Source organism: Leucoraja erinacea, chromosome 21 (assembly GCF_028641065.1).
Source record: "Leucoraja erinacea ecotype New England chromosome 21, Leri_hhj_1, whole genome shotgun sequence".
NCBI lineage: Eukaryota > Metazoa > Chordata > Chondrichthyes > Rajiformes > Rajidae > Leucoraja > Leucoraja erinaceus.
In genome coordinates this window covers 9,389,015-9,407,622 of record NC_073397.1, presented here as the reverse complement: position 1 = coordinate 9,407,622, position 18,608 = coordinate 9,389,015, and the positions used below count along the sequence as shown (strand labels likewise).

The window sequence follows — 18,608 nt, the reverse complement described above, 5'->3', positions numbered from 1 at the left end:
CCCTCTGAGTCAAAAAGTTGCCCCTCAGGTTCGTATTAAATCTTTCCCTTCACACCTTAAATCTATGTCCTCTGATTTTGACTTACTTATTCTGGGTAAGAGACCATGCATTCACCATATTTATTCCCTTCATGATTTTATACACCTCTGTAAGATTGTACCCCAGGAATAAAATCCTAACCCGCTGAACCTCTTCATGTTGCTCAGGCCCTCTAGTCCTGGCAACATCCTAATAACTCTTCTCTGCCTTTCCATTTAATGATATCCTTCCTATAGCAAAACTGAGCACAATACTCCAAATGCAGCATCGCCAATGACGTACAACTGCAACATAATGTCCAAATTCTATACCATTCTGAAGGGTCCCAACCTGAAACATCACCTATCCATGTTCTCCACAGCTGCTGCCTGATCTTCTGAGTTACTTCAGTACTTCTGCATTGAAGGCCTGTCCCACTTGGGCGATTTTTTAGGTGACTGCCGGCATCTGTTATAGCGGTAGCAGGTCGCCCAAAAACCAGCAACTGGACCTCCCTACAACAATGTCTACGACAATATCTACGACAAGCTACAACAACCTACCACCTAGTCGACATCAAGCTACCGACAACCGGCGACCCATTAGGACGTTCACCTACGACCACACAGGTGACAACCTACGACAACCGGTCAACCTACGACCCTGTTGGCGACAACTGGAGACAATTCAGTCGCTGGTACCTGTCGCCGGTTGACGTACGTAGTTGCCAATGGAATTCACTGAAGTCAGCACTGGCGACAACCTACGTCATCTTGGCGACAACCTACGACAGCACCTACGTCAGGAGAAGTTAAGCTACGCTCATTGACGTCACCATACAGGCAACACCCGGTGACCATCTGGCGACAACCTAGTCACCTGCAGTCACCTAAAAAATAGCCTAAATGGGACAGGCCCTTTAAACTCCATTAGTTATTCGTCAGCCCGCCTGCCAAGCGTCTATCAGCCAAAATCCTGTTGTAATTTGTGATGACCATCCTCACGGTCAACAATACCACCTACTTTATTGTCACTTTCAAACTTACTAATCATGCCTTGTACATTTTTGTCCAAATCAAGAATGATATAAACCACAAACAGCAATGGGTCCAACAACGATCCCTGAAACGCACTTGTTAGAAGCCTCCAGTCCGAAAAACTACCTTCCATTATCAACCTCTGCTTCCTTCTATGAAGCCAATTCTCTATCCAGTCAGCTAGCTCTCCTTATATTCCTTCCAGAGTAGCCTACCATGCAGTACCTTATCAAAGGCCTTGCTGAAGTCCATATAGACAATGTTTACAGCCTTGCCTTCATCAACCTTGGTTACTTCTTCAGAAAACTTGATCAGATTCATAAGAAACAATACAAAACCATGTTATTCATAGTCAGCCCATCTAACCAAATGCATTTATATATTTTTTCTCAGAATCATTTACACTAACTTGCTTACTACAGAAGTTAGGCTCTCTAGTCTCTAGTTCCCAGTCTTTTCGTTGCAGCCCTTCTTAAATAGAGTACAACATTAGCCATCCTCCAGTTTTCTGGCACCAATCCCATGCCTAACAATGATTCATATCTCTCAGCCAGGGCTCCCCCAATTTCTTCTCTAGCTTCCCACGTTGCCCTTGGATATGTCTGATCAGGCTTGGGGAATTTATCTACCTTAATTCGCCATGGGACATCCAGCATCTCCTCGACCATAATACGTACTGTCCTCAAACCATGACTTTAACTGACCAAAGTTCCCTTGGCTTTGTGTCTTTCTCCACAGTAAAAACAGAGAAATACACATTGAGGACCTCACCCATCTCCTGTGGCTCCATGCACAGATGACATCTTTGGTTTCAGTGGGGCCATATTCTCCCTATAGTTACCGTCTTTCCCTTAGTGTACATAAAATCTTTTTGGATTCTTCTTAACCTAATCAACCAGAGCTCCCTCTTTGCCCCTCTTGATTTCCTCCATAAGAACACTCCTCAGTCACCTAAACTCCTCCAGGGATACACGATCCCAGCTGTTTATATCTGATGTATGTCTTTTTCTTTTCCCTGACTAGAGCCTAATGACCCTGTCCCACTTAGGAAACCTGAACGGAAACCTCTGGAGACATTGCGCCCCACCCAAGGTTTCCGTGCGGTTCCCGGAGGTTTTTGTCAGTCTCCCTACCTGCTTCCACTACTTGCAACCTCCGGCAACCAGCTGCAACCTCCAGGATCCGCACGGAAACCTTGGGTGGGGCGCAAAGTCTCCAGAGGTTTCTGTTCAGGTTTCCTAAGTGGGACAGGGGCATTAATTTCTCTCGTCATCCAAACATCCTTTCTCCCAGTTGCCTTTCTCATCACTCTAAAAGGAACATGCATGCCATGAACTTTCTGTCACATTTTTAAAAGCATCCCACTTTCCTCACATCCCTTTGCTCGCAAACTATCGACTCCAATCAACGTTACCAAGTTCCTGTCTAATAGCATCAAAGTTGTCCTTGCCCAAATTCACAACTAACTTGTGGGCCTGCCCTGTCCATATCCATAACTATTTTAACCAATCCAAACCATGGCCACTGTTCCCAGTAGTTCACCCACTGACATTTCAGTTACTTGCCCTTCCCAATTTCCTATGACTAGGTCAGGCTTTGCCCTCTCTCTTGTACAGCCCTCTACATATGGCCCAAGGAAGCTTTCCTGAACACATTTGAGTACTCCATCCCATCTAACACCTTGGCACTATGGCAATCCCAGTCTATATCAAGAAAGTTAAAATCCTATCAGTCTTGCAGCTTGTAGTCTTAAGGGCAGCACGTTGGCGCAGCGGTAATTGTTCCTAGTGTGTGTAGGATAATATTTGTGTGCAGGGATCGCTAGTCGGTGCGGACTTGGTGGGCCGGAGGACCTGTTTCGTGCTGTATCTCTAAAACTAAAAACTGCGTGCAATCTCCTGGCATATTTGTTCTGCTAATTCTTATTGACTATTTGGGGGCTACACAAACAAGATATCTTTTAATATAATTATGGGTAGTGCTCCTTGAGCACTGGGAGCTCTGCTTGTTTTACAAAAAATTGCACAACTTTCTCTGGGCTTTTCAGTACAATCTAGGGCTGGGATTTCTTGCAACTTTTGATATTGTATATAGAGCTAGCTGGGTTACAGAAAATAGGATAGACCTGCCTTAGAACTTTAGTATGATTAGTATATAGTCAACAAATATTTTAAATTTTGGGCAATTCGCTGAATGCCTTGATATTGTTGGGGGTAGCATCTCCTGGCTAGTGAATGTGGGTGGTAGAATCTGTGGAGGGTGAGCTGATGGGAATGTATGGAGAATAAAATAAGTACGAGGGTTAGTATAAAAAGATGATTGATTTGTTTCTGGTGGTTAAAGGGACTGTATCCATGCTGCTTCTATGATCCTCTCCACCTGGAATAGTTGCAAATAGCTCTCCCTGAGTACTGTAATGTAACTGAAACTCCCTGCATTTTAATTGTAGGCTGGACTGCAAATGTGGGAATCTCCGTGGATATTTTAGTACAAATGTAAGCTAGACAAAAATGCTGGAGGAACTCAGCGGGTGAGGCAGCATCTATGCAGTGAAGGAATAGGTGACGTTTCGGGTCAAGACCCTTCTTCAGGCTGATGTGGGGGGGGGGAAGAAGAAGAAGGGAAGAGGCGGAGACAGTGGGCTGAGGGAGAGCTGGAAAGGGGAGGGGAAAGAGGGAGAAAGCAAGGACTACCTGAAATTGGAGGTCAATGTTCATATCGCTGGGGTGTAAACTACCCAAGCGAAATAAGAGGTGCTGTTCCCCAATTTACGGTGGGACTTTAGTACAAATGTAAACAGCTTTCTGTTAAAGATTAATTGCAATTGTAAGAAGCACTGCCAAGGGACTTAAATCCAGTGTCAACAACAATCCATGGGTATTCAAATTCAATGTTGGCAGCAGACTCTGCATATTTTATGAAAATACTTCACTTAATAAATAGTTGGCAGCGGAATGCTGACGTCATGGAAGGTAGCCAGATCGCCTGTGAAGTCCGTAATGTAGGTTAGAGCTTTCCAGCTAGACACATTTCCCTCGCCCTCCCCAGACCCTGTAAATTATTTCCTATTCAAATATTGATCCAACTCCGTCCTGACCTCTACAATTACACCTGTTTTCATTACTGTGCTTGGCAATACATTCCACACCCTGACCACTGGTTGTGTAAAAAAAAACCCACACCATCCTTTCGTCATTAATCTGGCCTCCAGTGGAAACAGTTTCACTGTATCCAGTTTCATTATCCCCCTCCCTCTGGCTTTATATTTCACTCCAATTCTTTCCATAGCTGACACCCATCAATTTACAGCTCCAGCCTGTTACTTACTCCACACATATGCATCCATCTATCACGCCAATCTGTCCCACCCACACCTCTTTTCCACCTACTACATCAGTCTGAACGTTTCCACCCGAAATATCATCTGTCCATTTTCTGCACAGATGCTGCTTGGCCTGCTGTGTTCCTCCAGCCTTCTGTTTTTGCTCAAGATTCCAGCATCTGCAGTTCCTTGTGTCTATACCTTTATGATTTTGAATACCTTATCAGATCTTATCACACCCTCCTGTGTACCAAGAGTAACTCCGGCTTCTCCAGTCTATTCATCTAACTCGTTCACCTGGATAGTTATTTTAGTATATTTATCCTATACCCACTCTAAGATTTCATAAAGTATGGTATGCAAAATTAGACATAATATTTAAGTTGTGGCAGATCCAATATTTTATAAAGATTCATCATGAATTTTTTGCTCTTGTTCCCTTTTTTGAAAATGGTGTATCAAAATATTTTTAAGGAACAATTTCAAATGTTTGTTATATGTAATATTCTTTACTATTACATACTTGGTCAGATCTGTTCCTATACCTGAAACTAAAAGGAATCTACTAGAAGTGCTCAGTACTGTCAATGGAGAGAGAATATTTGAGCTAGTACAGAGAGAAAAACGGAACTATTTAAAGTATGGAATTTGCTCTAGAGTTCTGAAGGCTGCAAAGGAAGGTGGGTTTGAATATTCCATCCATACTTCTCCCACCTTAATTTCCACTTAAAACTAATGTTTTTCATTTTCCAGTTCAGATGAAGGGTCTTCAATGTAAAACATTTACTGTTTCTCTTTGCACAAATGTTGCCTAACTTAACCATATAACAATTACAGCACAGAACTTGCTGTGTTTTCAGCATTTCTGTTTTTTATGACTGGGATTCTCCATTTGAAGAATTCCCTGCGTTGCAAGCTACACTCCCCGGGTACTTTAGTGCAATCTTTGGCAGCTCTCCATTGGTTCAACATCAGAGTTGTGAGAAGAACTGAGTGCAACCGTAGAATTATGGGTAGGACATGAGTACAATAAAATATTGCGAACAACCTTGGCAGGATCCAGTAGTATAATTGTCAGAGTAGTAATGAGGGAACTAAAGCCCATTGTGTTGATGAGAGGAAGACAGAAGAGCTTTACTGGTATGACATTTTCAGATAGTCTCAGCGTATATAGTTATTGAGCTACTTGGCCATTTTCTTGTTGCCGTGACCTGTTTTTTCACAATTTTCATTTCTCACAGCAAGCTCCTGGTGAGTTCTTCGAGTGAGAATATCAGCTGATGATGGATTTGGGCTGTAGGTCCCAGCTAAAACCCTAGATGCAACACATTAAATTCAAGAATATTTCACCCTAAGAGGACAACTGCTTTCCCAAAATCTGACTTAATTATCAGAATGGGCGAGTTCATTTTGAGAACACATGTGGGAATTAGTGTGTAAACTGGGAGTGTCAGTAATGTTGAATTCCCAAACATCCACATTATAGAGTCTATATCATAAGGAGCACAGTTCTCTGGACAGGAGCCTCCAGGTGTCCTGTGCTACACAGGTAAGACTTATTGGAATGCATTGATGATTTTTTCTCCCCGTAGATTCAAGATTTTCTCAGCGAAATCAACTCTAGAATCACTGGCGGTAAGTGATCACAATCAGAGGGAGGGCTTTTATCACCACTACATGATCAGCAATCTAATCAAATTACATGTCCATTTCAGAATTATACAATCAGCAATATATTGATTATTTAAATTCAAGCCTGGCACTTGTGTAGTACTGAGGAATGACTGTGTAGGAGCTGTTGTCCCTCAGATTAGATTTTAAACTGTGACTCCTGCTACTCTCTCAGGTAAATGTAAAATATATCAGAGTACTGCACTGATGATGAGCAGGGTAGTTATCTCTGGTGCCTTGGCCTAAAATTACCCCTCAATCACCCTAACTAAAACTGGCGCTTTGGTCAATGTCACAGTGTAGTTTGTGAGATCTCCTAAATGACCATCTTCCACGAGTACTGTATTAGTTGCAAAATATTTTGAGGTGTCTTGATATCATAAAGGGCACAATAGAAATGGAGGTTGCATTGCACCAGTCCACGGGTGATATTTTAAACTGTGGCTCTGTGGGAATGATTCCAAGGCACGGTCTTGCTGATATGCAGGAGAGTTATCTGTAATCCTAGGCAATAATTATCACTTTACAAACTTATTTAAAAATATATTTTGTTATTTTCAAATTATCTCTTTGGACCTTCTTGTGTATGGGCTGATACAATGCACTCATAAAGGTGCATAGACCTTAACACATAGGAACAGAATTAGGCCATTTAGTCCATTGAGTCTACTCAGCCATTCAATCATGGCTGATCTATTTTTCATCTGAATCCCATTCTCCTGCCTTCTCCCCGTAACCTTTAACGCCCTTACTAATTAAGAACCTTTCAATCTCCGTTCACATTGTTGGCTGTAAATCACTTTGGATCTTCCCGAGATTATAAAAAAAACATGATTTTATTTAACGAAATTAATGGAAGATGTTCCATCCTGATTAGATATTATCCCATGTGAAGGTTTAAGCCATCCTTTTATAAGAGGTGTTTAAAACAGTATTGCCAAAAGACCAGAGGATGACCTTATAGTCAGTTCTGGAACCAAGGTCAGTTGTTTACTGATGGCAACCAACTAAGAACAAACACACCTCCTCCACATAAAACATGGCCACATAGTCCCAAGTAAATATGGGTACCAAATGACAACAAACATAGCCGAATTGTCCCCACAAAATATGGTTAACACCTTAATTAAACTTGATTACCAATCCATAACAAATCTGACCATCTTGTCTTCAAAAAACGAAGGGTGTCCAATTTACAACAAATTGAAACATGGAAGATCAGGCAGCCGTTTACTGAAGAAAACACACAATTACGACCACCCAATTTTGGGTGATATTTTGTTTTTACTCTGTAACGGGTTCAATTTTTTCACAAATTAATTTTGATTCTTTGGAAGACATGAGAACATTTTTGATTTTATCTCACTCTTTTTCAGCGCCATTTCCTGCATGGAAGATCATTGAAAATTATCCGTGTGTTGAACAACATCTTGGTAATGCATGAAAGTACACCGTGCTGCAGTAACTCAGCCGGTCAGGCAACATCTCCGGAGTGCATGGATAGATGATATTTCAGGTCAAAAATCTTCTTCACATTGATTGTAGGGGGAAGAAGAAAGCTGGGAAAAGGAGCGGCAGGACAAAGTGTGGCAGGTAATAGGTTAACACAGGCAAGGGAGATTTTTTGATAGTCAGATGGTTGGAAATATAAAACCCTCACCTGTGTTGACTTTTACCTGCCACGCTTTGTCTTGCTCTCCCCTTTTCCAATATTTTTCTCCCCCCCTACAATCAGTATGAAGAAGGGTCTCGACCCAAAACATCACCTATTCGTGTTCTCCAGAGATACTGCCTGACCTGCTGAGTTCAGGGCCTGTCCCACTTGGGCGCCGTTTGCGTGTCACGCAGATGGCGCGCGAAGATTTTGTACATCCCCAAAATCCTGGGGCGCCGCGCGCGATCGCGCGTCACTGCTTATGTCACCAAGCACCATGCGCGCATCGTGACGTGTAAATGACGCGCAAATGACGCCCATGTGGGACAGGTACTCTCGCACTTTGTGTCCTTTTACGTATTTACCAGCATCTGCAGTTCTTTGGTTATACATTTTGGTAATGCATGAGCTGGTCAGCGAGTTCAGACTTGTGAATAGGTGGTAGTACACCTGAGATTACACAGTGAAAGAGGTGCAGAGGAACCAAAGGAGTATGAATGTCGAAACTAAGCTTAGTATAAAAAACAATTCTCACTATACTGTCAGTTATTTGCTTTACTTCATGATAATAGTGCTAGTGCTAGAATGAGGTTATTGCCATATTTGTTTAACTACGCGAAATTCTCTGAAAGCTGTGGTGATTATATATTCGATATCATAAGACATAATAACCAGTAGGAGCAATGAACTGATGTGAATGTCAACGGATTACTGACACCTCTGTACCTTTATAGTTGATTCCTATACAGGCTCCACTGAAAGCTCTTCTGCAGCTCACTATCATGCCAATGATCAATGGTAAGTACACTCCTCATATTCATCAATTATCACAGTTAGGTGCACTGTTTACACATTCATTATATAATGTAGATTATCACAGTTGGTTACTGCATTGACACACTTATGCTATTGGAGAGATTATTGGATTACGGTGTTATTTGTACACATGCCATTATATAAATTATAACAATTGGGTGCTATATTTACTAACACCAGCCACTGCTAAATTGCCACAGTTAAGTACTACATTTGCACACCACAATTTAAATATATATATTTTGTCAATGGGCAGTTACACATTTACATTTGCATAGATTATTACCGTTAGCTGCTATATTAATATTATCTAATTATTAATTAGATTCGCACGGCTGGATGCCGAATTTTCACACTGACAAAAATGTGTCGAGTTTTACAATTAGCAACTACATATTATCACAATTCGGTGAATGTATTTTCAATTAATATACGGTCACATCATTCTATAGCGTATTGGAGTTTTACACACTCACATTCTTGTCACAATCAGATACTATTTTACACATTAATTACATTATATAGGCTTTCACTGTTGGGGGCTACATTTACACACTCATCGTTGTATAGATTCTCAGAATTGACTGCTGTATTGGTACAAACACCATTGTGTAGATTATTTGTTTGCATGCTGTAATTACAAACATTATTCTTTATTCCCAGATTATGGCTACACTATGCGGTCATGCATACAGTAAATAAAATTGGGTCATTTCTTTATTTATATTCATTAGATCATTAATTCAGTACATTACCTTGCAAAGTATCAATGCCACTTATGTTTTCATTTTATGCATCAGTAGAGGGATTGGGAGGTTGTTACACAGGACCCAACCCCTCAATGTCCTACTACAGTAAGACCCTAGACTGGTCCTTCCCCACAAAGCTTTTGTGGTGGCTGCACCAAGCCACAATGCGTCTATTAACATTGGAATGTATGGCAGTCAGCATAATTTGCTATGGGCATCGCCTTGTAATATGGACATCTCCTTGTAATAGAAGACCAACAAGATTCTGCCAGACTAAATTGCGATTTTAACCAAGTTGATGGTCTCAGTATGTGTCCCAGGAAATAGCCTGATAATTCTTTATTATGTAGCTGCTTGTGTTAGGTGGGTCTTGCATATGCATAAAAAAGAGAGCATCATAGCCATGTCAATATTTAGGAAATCACGGTATGGTCACAATGGCAGAAATGTATACCTCTGTTCTGCAATCCCTGTTCCGAGGGAGCTGAGTGAATTTGTAGTGCATTGACAGTAAACCTATGAACTCAGTTGAGGTCAGCTGAGTGGGAGTGTTACACCATACATAGTTCATACTGGCAACACCCATAATCTACGTATGTCACAGAACATATAACACTGTGCCTACAACCATCAGGCTATTGAACTTTACAACCCCCAAACTACATAAACTTGGGAGCATTGTATTGGTGTTTGCATTGTTACTATCTGGTTGTGTTTTTTTTAATATCTATACTGAACTTTTATATTATTTATTATGGTGTTTACATTGCGGTGGTGGCCCGTCATAGACGCCGATAGCATGTAACTGATAGAGCCTGTGCACAAGAGCCTGTGCGTGGAAGAGATTACGGTGAAGAGGTTGTTGCACATGAGCAACCCCACCCTCTCGGCCGCAGAAGCTGGATTCCAGTGGCACGGTTAGACGTCACGATTGGAAAGTCCCTTGGCTGCAGTGGATGTCCAGGTCTTCTTTTGTGCCATGACATGCCCTTTGCACTTCACAGTGCGCTGCAGAGCCGCCTTCCTGGCCGTTGAACTCTCCAGTGGATTTCTTATGGGCCTGTCCCACTTAGGCGACTTTTTAGGCGAGTGCAGGAGACTCTGCTCTCGCTGCATGGTCGCCACATGTTTGCTGATGGTCTCTGGTGAGTCTCCTTCAGGGTTCGGAGGAGTTCCCGCATTCTGGGAACTAAACATGTTGAAAATTTTTCTGCGACACAAAATTGGTCGCCATGGAAAAAATCGATAATCCTGTAATCGTAGGTGCAGTTGTAGTGGGGTTGCCATGTAGTTATGTCAAGGTAGTCGTAGGTAGTTTTAGTTAATCGCTTTTGCTGACTGGTCATTTTCAATGGCTCATTCGGAGAAAGAAACGTAAGCAGGAGTTTTCAGAACCAAGGATAATCAACCGGTAATGTTAAATGTCCGCCGAATTTCATAGCTGTGTATCTCTGCCGTATTAAAAGTTGTCTCCACTCCTTCTCCCCCCTTCTCCCTCCTTTAAAGGACTTACCGTACATTGTGCTAGCCATCTTAATTACAGCGCCAACCTTCCTGTTCATCATGGTGTGTGTCTGTATCACCTTGACTTTCAGATAGCGCTCCCCTGTTTGCCTGGCCCCCGCCTTTGCGATGTGTGTGTGTGTGTGTGTGTGTGTGTGTGTGTGTGTGTGTGTGTCCCACTCTGACAGTTGCCGTTCCAGTTCCCGGTTTATCAGCAACTGTCGGCAACTTGACAGACGCCGGCAGTCTGCTGAAAGATCGCCTGTGGGACAGGCCCATTACACCCAATCCATCGGGACAGACTTTGCATGCTTGGCTGAGCAAGTCCCTAAACTCATCGAGGGTTTGAGACCTGTTGGCTCCCTCATACATAGTACCATGTTTACATATCTGTTGTGCTACTGAAAGTAAGAATTTTATTTTGTTCCGTTTTGGAACTTATGAGAATGAAAAACTCTTGACTTGAATATGTCATTTGTACGAAGTGCAAACTCGTCCTTCAGCTGTTTACTCTCCAGTTTTTGTTCTTTCCCTGCTCAGAGCGAGCTCTGCAGGGTGTGCAGATTCCACTGCCAGAAGGAATTGATCTCATCAATGAGACTGTGACAAACCACATGGTGAGTAATCTAACATATTAAAGGACTCTGCGCATGAACTACTTACACATTTTTAAAAATAGGTTTGGTAACTGCTGATATTGAAGTTAAAATGTGTTACCCAGGACCTGACTAATTTGTGAATAGATTGCAAATGATGTCGGGCGACATAGACACAAAATGCTGGAATAACTCGGCATGACAGGCAGCATCTCTGGAGAAAGAATGGGTGATGTTTCAGGTCGAGACCCTTCTTCAGATCTGAATCCACCCATTCCTTCTCTACAGAGATGCTGCCTATCCTGATGAATTACTCCAGCATTTTGTCTTTCTTCCGTTTAAACCAGCATCTGCAGTTCCTTCTTATATATGTCAGGCGACGTGTTTGCTGCACATTAAATGCAAATACTCCAAAATGTTGGAGTAACTCAGCAGGTCAAGCAGCATCTCTGGAGAAAATGGATAGGTGACATTTTGGGTAGGAACCCTTCTTCAGATGTGATAATTTATCAGCTTGTTTGTTATGTCTTATGTTACCATGCTCTACCCCATGTGGCACTCCACACACAATAAAGAGCACCAGTCCTGTACCATTTTGCAGATGTGTTAAAGGCTATCCAAAATGCCAATGTGAAATATACTTCTACCCACCCCCAACACCATCCCAATGCTATGATGGAAGAGCTGAACTTAAATCCTCACAAAACAATGCTGCAGATTTATCTTTCTAGTTCACTCTATAAGGAAAGATGGGTGGGATTCCAGGAATTATTTCCTGTAGTGAAGGAGCCCTGGGGTCCCATTGACCAGAGTCCTGCTTGAAATTAATCTATTCGTTTTCTATGCTTTAGAGTAGGTTACAAGTATGCTATCTTAGAGAAGTTTCCTGGGAATCTTTTGCAAGAAAGTAAAATTTCATTTGGGGTTTTTTTTGTGGTCAGAAATTGCTTCCAGTGACCATAAAAACAGCTGTGAGTTGGGAACATTGCAGGACAGTGAGGAGGAAAGGTGGAATTTAAAACAAGTTTGCTGGGATGAGTTGCATTTCATACCACATGTAATCATCTAGCCTCGCCCTTTGAGAGATATTCCCTTTGCTCTACCTATTGGTCTCCCACCTCCTACCTAAAACTAATGTTTTCTCTTTCTCAGTTCTGATGATGTGTCTCAGATCTGAAAAATATCTATTATTTCTCTGCCCTCTGCTGCTGTCTTACCTGCTGAACGGTTCCAGCATTTTCTGTTTTTATATTAGATTTCCAGCATCTATTCCTATTTAAAATTTGAATCAAGAATTAATTAATTAACATGCAGCGGTAGAGTTGCTGCCTTACAGCGCCAGATCGCCAGGTGCGATCCTGATTATGATCGTGACTACGGGTACTGGCTGTACAGAGTTTGTATGTTCCCCGAGATCTCCGGTTTCCTCCCACGTTTCAAAGCTTTGTAGGTTAATTGGCTTGGTATAATTGTAAAATGTCCCTAGTGTGTGTAGGATAATGCAAGTGTGTGTGGATCGCTGGTTGGTGTGGACTCAGTGGGCCGAATAACCTATTTCTTTGAGTCTTTAAATGTTATGTTCAAGAGGCAGAATTTGAAAATTAGAGCCACACCTCTCAGTAGTAAAGTTCAGAAACAAATAAAGGATGTGCAGGAGTTTGCAGCACACTTCCACATATTCCAATTGATACAATATCTATTGCGAATTTCAAATCTGACATTCCACATTAATTTCAATCAAACGTATTAAGGAAAAGGAAGTTTAGAAGTTAGGTCACTGATCAGCCTTGATCTCTCCAAATTATGGCACAGATTTGAGCGACTGAATGGCCCACTTCTGTTGCCTTTCTCTCATATTCCACTCGAGTTTTAATGGTAAGACTTGCATTTTCTTTTATTTTTACTTTTCAGTGTTGAACTGGTGGTGAAGTTCAGTTCAGTTAAGGGGTAGGAGTTTCAGTTAAGGGGTGAGGGAAGGGGGAGACACAGACAGAGAGCAGAAAGAATTAAACACTGTTGTAGAGGGTTAAAACCATAGACCAGGGGATAGGTCATATACTGGAATGAGGTACAAGTTAGGGGAAAGTACTGGTTAAAAGATCACCAAATCGGGTGGGGAGATTGGATGTTGGGTTGAGTTTAGTCAGTTGTGCCTAGCTTGTGAGCGTCTAGAGAAAACACTGTTGCACCTTCTGCCCACAACCAATCTGAAAGGTACTTACCTTTTCCAAGCAATTGCCAATTTCCTGACATCTGTGAAACTCGACAGGGTGGAGTCAAATTTGAAATAGTGCTAAATTAAGAAGTACCCAGTTCTATTTTAATATTTAAATTGTCAACCTGCTTCTCAATAACCAGGTTAGTCACTCAGTCTGAACCAAAAATACCCTGAAGACACAGCCATAATTTAAGTCAATTGAAACTGGAATTTCAGCAGTTAGGATTTTATTTATAATTTTATTTTTAAGCCTAATAATAAATGCCAGGTTGTCAATTGTGTTTTTTTTCCTCATTCCTAGGGTTTTCTGTCAATTGGAGCAGATTTACATTTTTACAAAGGCCTGAGAGAGGTAATTTATAAGAACGCACAAGTCTCCACAAAGAGCACAACTCTATCCAAGTAGGAACAAAACTGTGATGAATGGCAGCTGCTCAAGTGTAGGAAGACAAACAACAGCAATTTACTTACCTTTTAATTATTGTTGCATTTGATTAGCCAGTCACTGGTTGCATGGAATCTATTCATTTTATATTAATGTCATTGACAGAGTGTAGAATCAAACATTTTAAGCTTTTGTTGTACACTGATCAGATTGGTGGTGTAGGTGCAACAATTGGTAGTTCATTTGTTATGTATTTTTCCAGAATTTGTATTAATGACGTTATGAGCTACTAACACTGCACCACAATCTGAAAGAGAGGGGAAAATACCACTGTTAGGATCCTGTGCACGTCCTGTACTCTACTGTACATAGGATTATAGATTGCAATCTACTTTTAGGTATGGGTGATGAATATTTCCCCGTATCATCACCGCATTATAGTTACTGTCCCAGAGCCATGCTTTGAACCCAGACTTGAGGAGAAGGCAGTTTAGATAATGGGCATCTCCGATCAATCATTGCATCACTCTATAATACAAACCGCTCTCCTGTACATCATAATATACTTCCCTTCCAGTTTGAATTGTGGGATATGCAGACTGAAAGCAATAACGTACATTCCAACTACTGCATCCTGCAGGTAGACACAAAATGCTGGAGTAACTCAGCAGATGAGGCAGCATCTCTGGAGAGAACGAACGGGCGACGTTTCAGGTCGAGACCCTTCTTCAGACTGAGAGTTGACCAGGGAATTTTGGAGGGAACGGTCTATGCAGAAAGCAGAAAGGGGTGGAGATGGGAAGACGTGGCCAGTAGTGGGTGGCAAAAATGTTGGAGGATTATATGCTGTATGCTATGGCTGGTGGAGTGGAAGGTGAGGACAAGGGGGACTCTGTCCTTGTTACAAAAGGGGGGGAGAGTAAGAGCGGAGCTGCGGGATATTGAGGTGACCTTGGTGAGAGCCTCATCTATAATGGAAGAGGGGAACCCCCGTTTCGTAAAGAATGAGGACCGATGCCCTGGTATGGAACACCTCTTCCTGGGTGCAGAGGTGGCGTAGACGGAGGAATTGGGAGTAGGGGATAGAGTCTTTACAGGAGGCAGAGTGGAAAGAAGTGTAGTCAAGATAGCTAAGGGAGTCAGTAGGTTTGTAGTAGATGTTGGTCAATAGTTTGTTTCATATGATGGAGATGGTGAGATCTAGAAATGGTAGGGAGATGTCAGAGAGGGTCCAAGTTAATTTAAGTGCTGGATGGAAATTAGTGCTGGTTGATGAGGTCAGTGAGTTATTCATGGGTGCAGGAGGTAGCACCAATACAGTCGTCAATGTAGCGGAGATAGAGTTCGGAGATAGGGCCAGTGTACACCTGGAACAAGGATTGTTCGACGTACTTTACAAAGAGGCAGGCCGCATCCTGCAGATTGTTAAAGGGCCTGTCCCACTTTTTCGGCGACTGCCGGCGTCATATCAGTGTCGCCAAAAGATTTTGAACATTTCAAAATCCAGCGGCAACAACAAAAAATGTTGCGCCACTTGAAAAAACACCGGGCGTCATACGTCATCACGCCACGTCATGCCGCAAATTTTTCGGTGACCTGTCAGTCAATGTTGCCGGCAGTCGCCGAAAAAATCGCCAAGTGGGACAGGCCCTCGATATCCTTTCATTAGCATTGTGACCAGCTGTGTGCGATTGGTGTAGCTGGCTTCCTTTGTAAGAACCATTTGAAATTTATTTGGTAATTACCCCATTTGATGACAAGCTTCATTAAAAGCTCTAATCCTTTCATCTATGCTGAAAGCCCTGGGGCATTGTGTGTATTATTATTCCCATAAATTCCACAAGGAAATCTAATTTCCTGTTATAACATCAAGAATCAAGGATTATAATATGCACAAATACATTTTGCTTTAGACACTGGAGGCACTTTCAGTAACAAATGTACTGTATTGATGGTAGATTTTTGTTTGACCAAGTTTGACAATTGTTCATCTTTTATCACTCGTCTTATATCCGATAGGCTCATTTAAGTGAGGGAGGTTACATAATCAAACATTTCAAAATTTGGGCACTGTATCAGCATCGCACACCTTTGTACCTGTTTTCAAACTGACTGGTCTCAGTGCGATGTATCTTGTTCGCAACACCAGTCATCAACTGCCTCTCTACTCCCCAAAGCAAGCCATTAGTTGCGACTCCATTTCCCACACTAACCAGCAAGCTCTCTGTTCCCCACCACCAACCATCAAAGTATGTTATGAAGTCTGTCATTAAACCAAGATTTCAAAGATCAATGGAAACTATCTCACCTCATGACAATTGAAACCTACTTCAATCATCACTGGCCCAGGTATGATGAGGCAGTCAGAGGGGTTGCGTACTCCTGCCGATATTGCTGCTGTTAGGTAGTAAATGAGAGAGTCATAATTCATGGAGAGGTGGAATGTGCTACAGGATTAGCGTTATAGGACTAAATACTCCATGTCATTGATGCCTATGATTTGAATATTGTTTTTAACAGTGCTGATGAGTAATTTCTCCCTATGATTTCATATATAAAATATTCCTTGTAATGGTACCACAGCCATAGATATTCCCTGCCTGTAATGCTGCTGGATAAGTTTTGTATTGTATTTAAAGCTAATCTAGATGTATTCAGAACAGTAATAACATGCAGTTCATCAGTAAGTTAAACAAATATAATAATGTACCTTTGTATGTTAATACACTCATTTCATTCCACCAATCAATTGTATCACACAATGTGTAATAAAAATGATGATGTTTATTTCTTGAAATGAACTTCCATTGGTGAACATGTGGAGTGTCGGAGGCTAGGGGAGGCCTGATAAAGGTTTATAACAGTATGAGATATGAATCAGGAGCCGGGTGCCGCTGAGTGCAGCCGAAGTGTGATTCTGGAGCAGGGGCCGAGGCCTGGAGCCGCTGAGCCCACACCCCCTCCCCACACTGACACCCCCCACCCCACCACACACACCCCTCCCACATACACCCCTTCCCCTACCCCCCACTCACAAACACCCCTCCCCCCATATGCCTCCTGCCCACATACACCAATCCCCTTCCCCACTTGTATTACCCCAAGACCAGTACCTTTGGCCCAGGTCTACTAGCCCACTGGAAACCAGTCTCTTTGGCCCACAATACCTGTACTAGACCTGTAGAAAGACCCCCGGCCACCACCTGAGCCCCCGCACCCCCGGCTGCAGGATGCTACCCCCACCGGCCCCCGACAGCCTGCCTGAAGCCGTCCCCCTCCCCTGGCTGCAGGATGCTCCCCTCTCCGCCAGCCGCCACCTGAAGCAGCGGTAAGCCACGACAGCGAGAGGCCACGGCAGCAGCAGGCTACAGTAGACGCAGGGGTAGGCAGTGGTAACGGTAGGCCACGGCAGGGGTAGGCTACAGCAGTGGTAGGCCACAGAAGCGGTAGCCCCGAAGAAGCTCAGCCCCCCAGGCCCCGGGCACGCGCACCCCCTCTCCCCACCGGCCCCCTACAGGCCCCCTACAGGCCTGAAGCCGTCCCCCTCCCCCGGCTGCAGGATGCTCCTCCCCCCAATGGCCGCTGGCAGCCCCCGACTGAAGCCGCCTCTCTTCCCTGGCTGCAGGACGCTCTCCCCGCCCCCCACTGGCCCCCAACTGAAGCGGTCCCCCTCCCCCGCTGCAGGACGCTCTCCGCACCCCACTGGCCCCCAACAGCCCCACCCCGGCTGCAGGACGCTCCCCCAACCACTGGCCTCCAACAGCCCCCACATGAAGCCATCCTCCTCCCCTAGCTGCAGGACACTTCCCCCCCCCCACCGGCCCCCGACAGCCCCGTCTGAAGCCCTCCCCCGGCTGCGGAACACAACAAGAGACGCAACAAGAAAGAATGGACTGAATAAATCTCATCTTTAACATTTAAATTGTTGTATTTTAAGTTATTCACATTTTATGCTTTAATAAATCCCTTTTCCACTTGCCGTGCCAGTCAACTGCACCTGTGCAGTAATACCGGCGTGTTCTAGTTCACAATAGGAACCCAATGGTCGGGAATGGCTGCGCCGCCGGAGAGCCGGGCACTTAGTCTAGTTAGTTTATACAATTACCATCACCACCAAGGTTAAACTGATTTCACTTTGGTTAATAGTCAATAGAGCTTTATTTGACAAATATGCAACAGCACAGTGAAATTTGTTTGGCATATACTCCACATGCACCATTGCTTCATTATTCAAAGTCCAAATTCTGGTTGGCCCACGCGCTAGATGTACTGGAGCAGTTCCCGTGAACCGACGTCCCTCTCCTCTCCTGGCCATCTTTCTGTAGCGGGTGGCACCTCCTGCAGGCTTATGTTTAGTTTAGTTCAGTTTAGTTTATTGTCATGTACCAAGGTACAGGGAAAAGCTTTTTGTTGTATGGTAACCAGTCAGCAGGAAGACAATACATGATTACAATCAATCCATTTACAGTGTATAAATACATAAGGGAATAACGTTTAGTGCAGATTCACACTTCTATACCTTTTGTCTGATGGACACCTACCTGACGGCGCTGGAGACATTTCCCGATTCACCGTCCCAGTTACTTGCTCCTCGCGTCTCACATCTCCAGCTCCCTCCTGGTTACAGCGTCTGATGAG

The 18,608-nt window shown here is 43.2% G+C and overlaps 1 protein-coding gene across 4 annotated transcripts in view; it reads left to right on the top strand.

The window, feature by feature from the left end:
* pltp (phospholipid transfer protein) overlaps positions 1–16,767 on the top strand; it is a 52,070-nt gene extending 35,303 nt beyond the window's left edge. For all 4 annotated transcript variants that reach the window (XM_055652083.1, XM_055652081.1, XM_055652080.1 and 1 more), the window contains 4 exons: positions 5,971–6,013; positions 8,438–8,501; positions 11,312–11,388; positions 13,887–16,767. In XM_055652083.1, the coding sequence (XP_055508058.1) occupies positions 5,971–6,013; positions 8,438–8,501; positions 11,312–11,388; positions 13,887–13,991 (289 nt within the window). In that variant the 3' untranslated portion in view covers positions 13,992–16,767. The remainder of the gene's footprint in view (positions 1–5,970; positions 6,014–8,437; positions 8,502–11,311; positions 11,389–13,886) is intronic.
* The last annotated feature ends 1,841 nt before the right edge of the window (positions 16,768–18,608 follow it).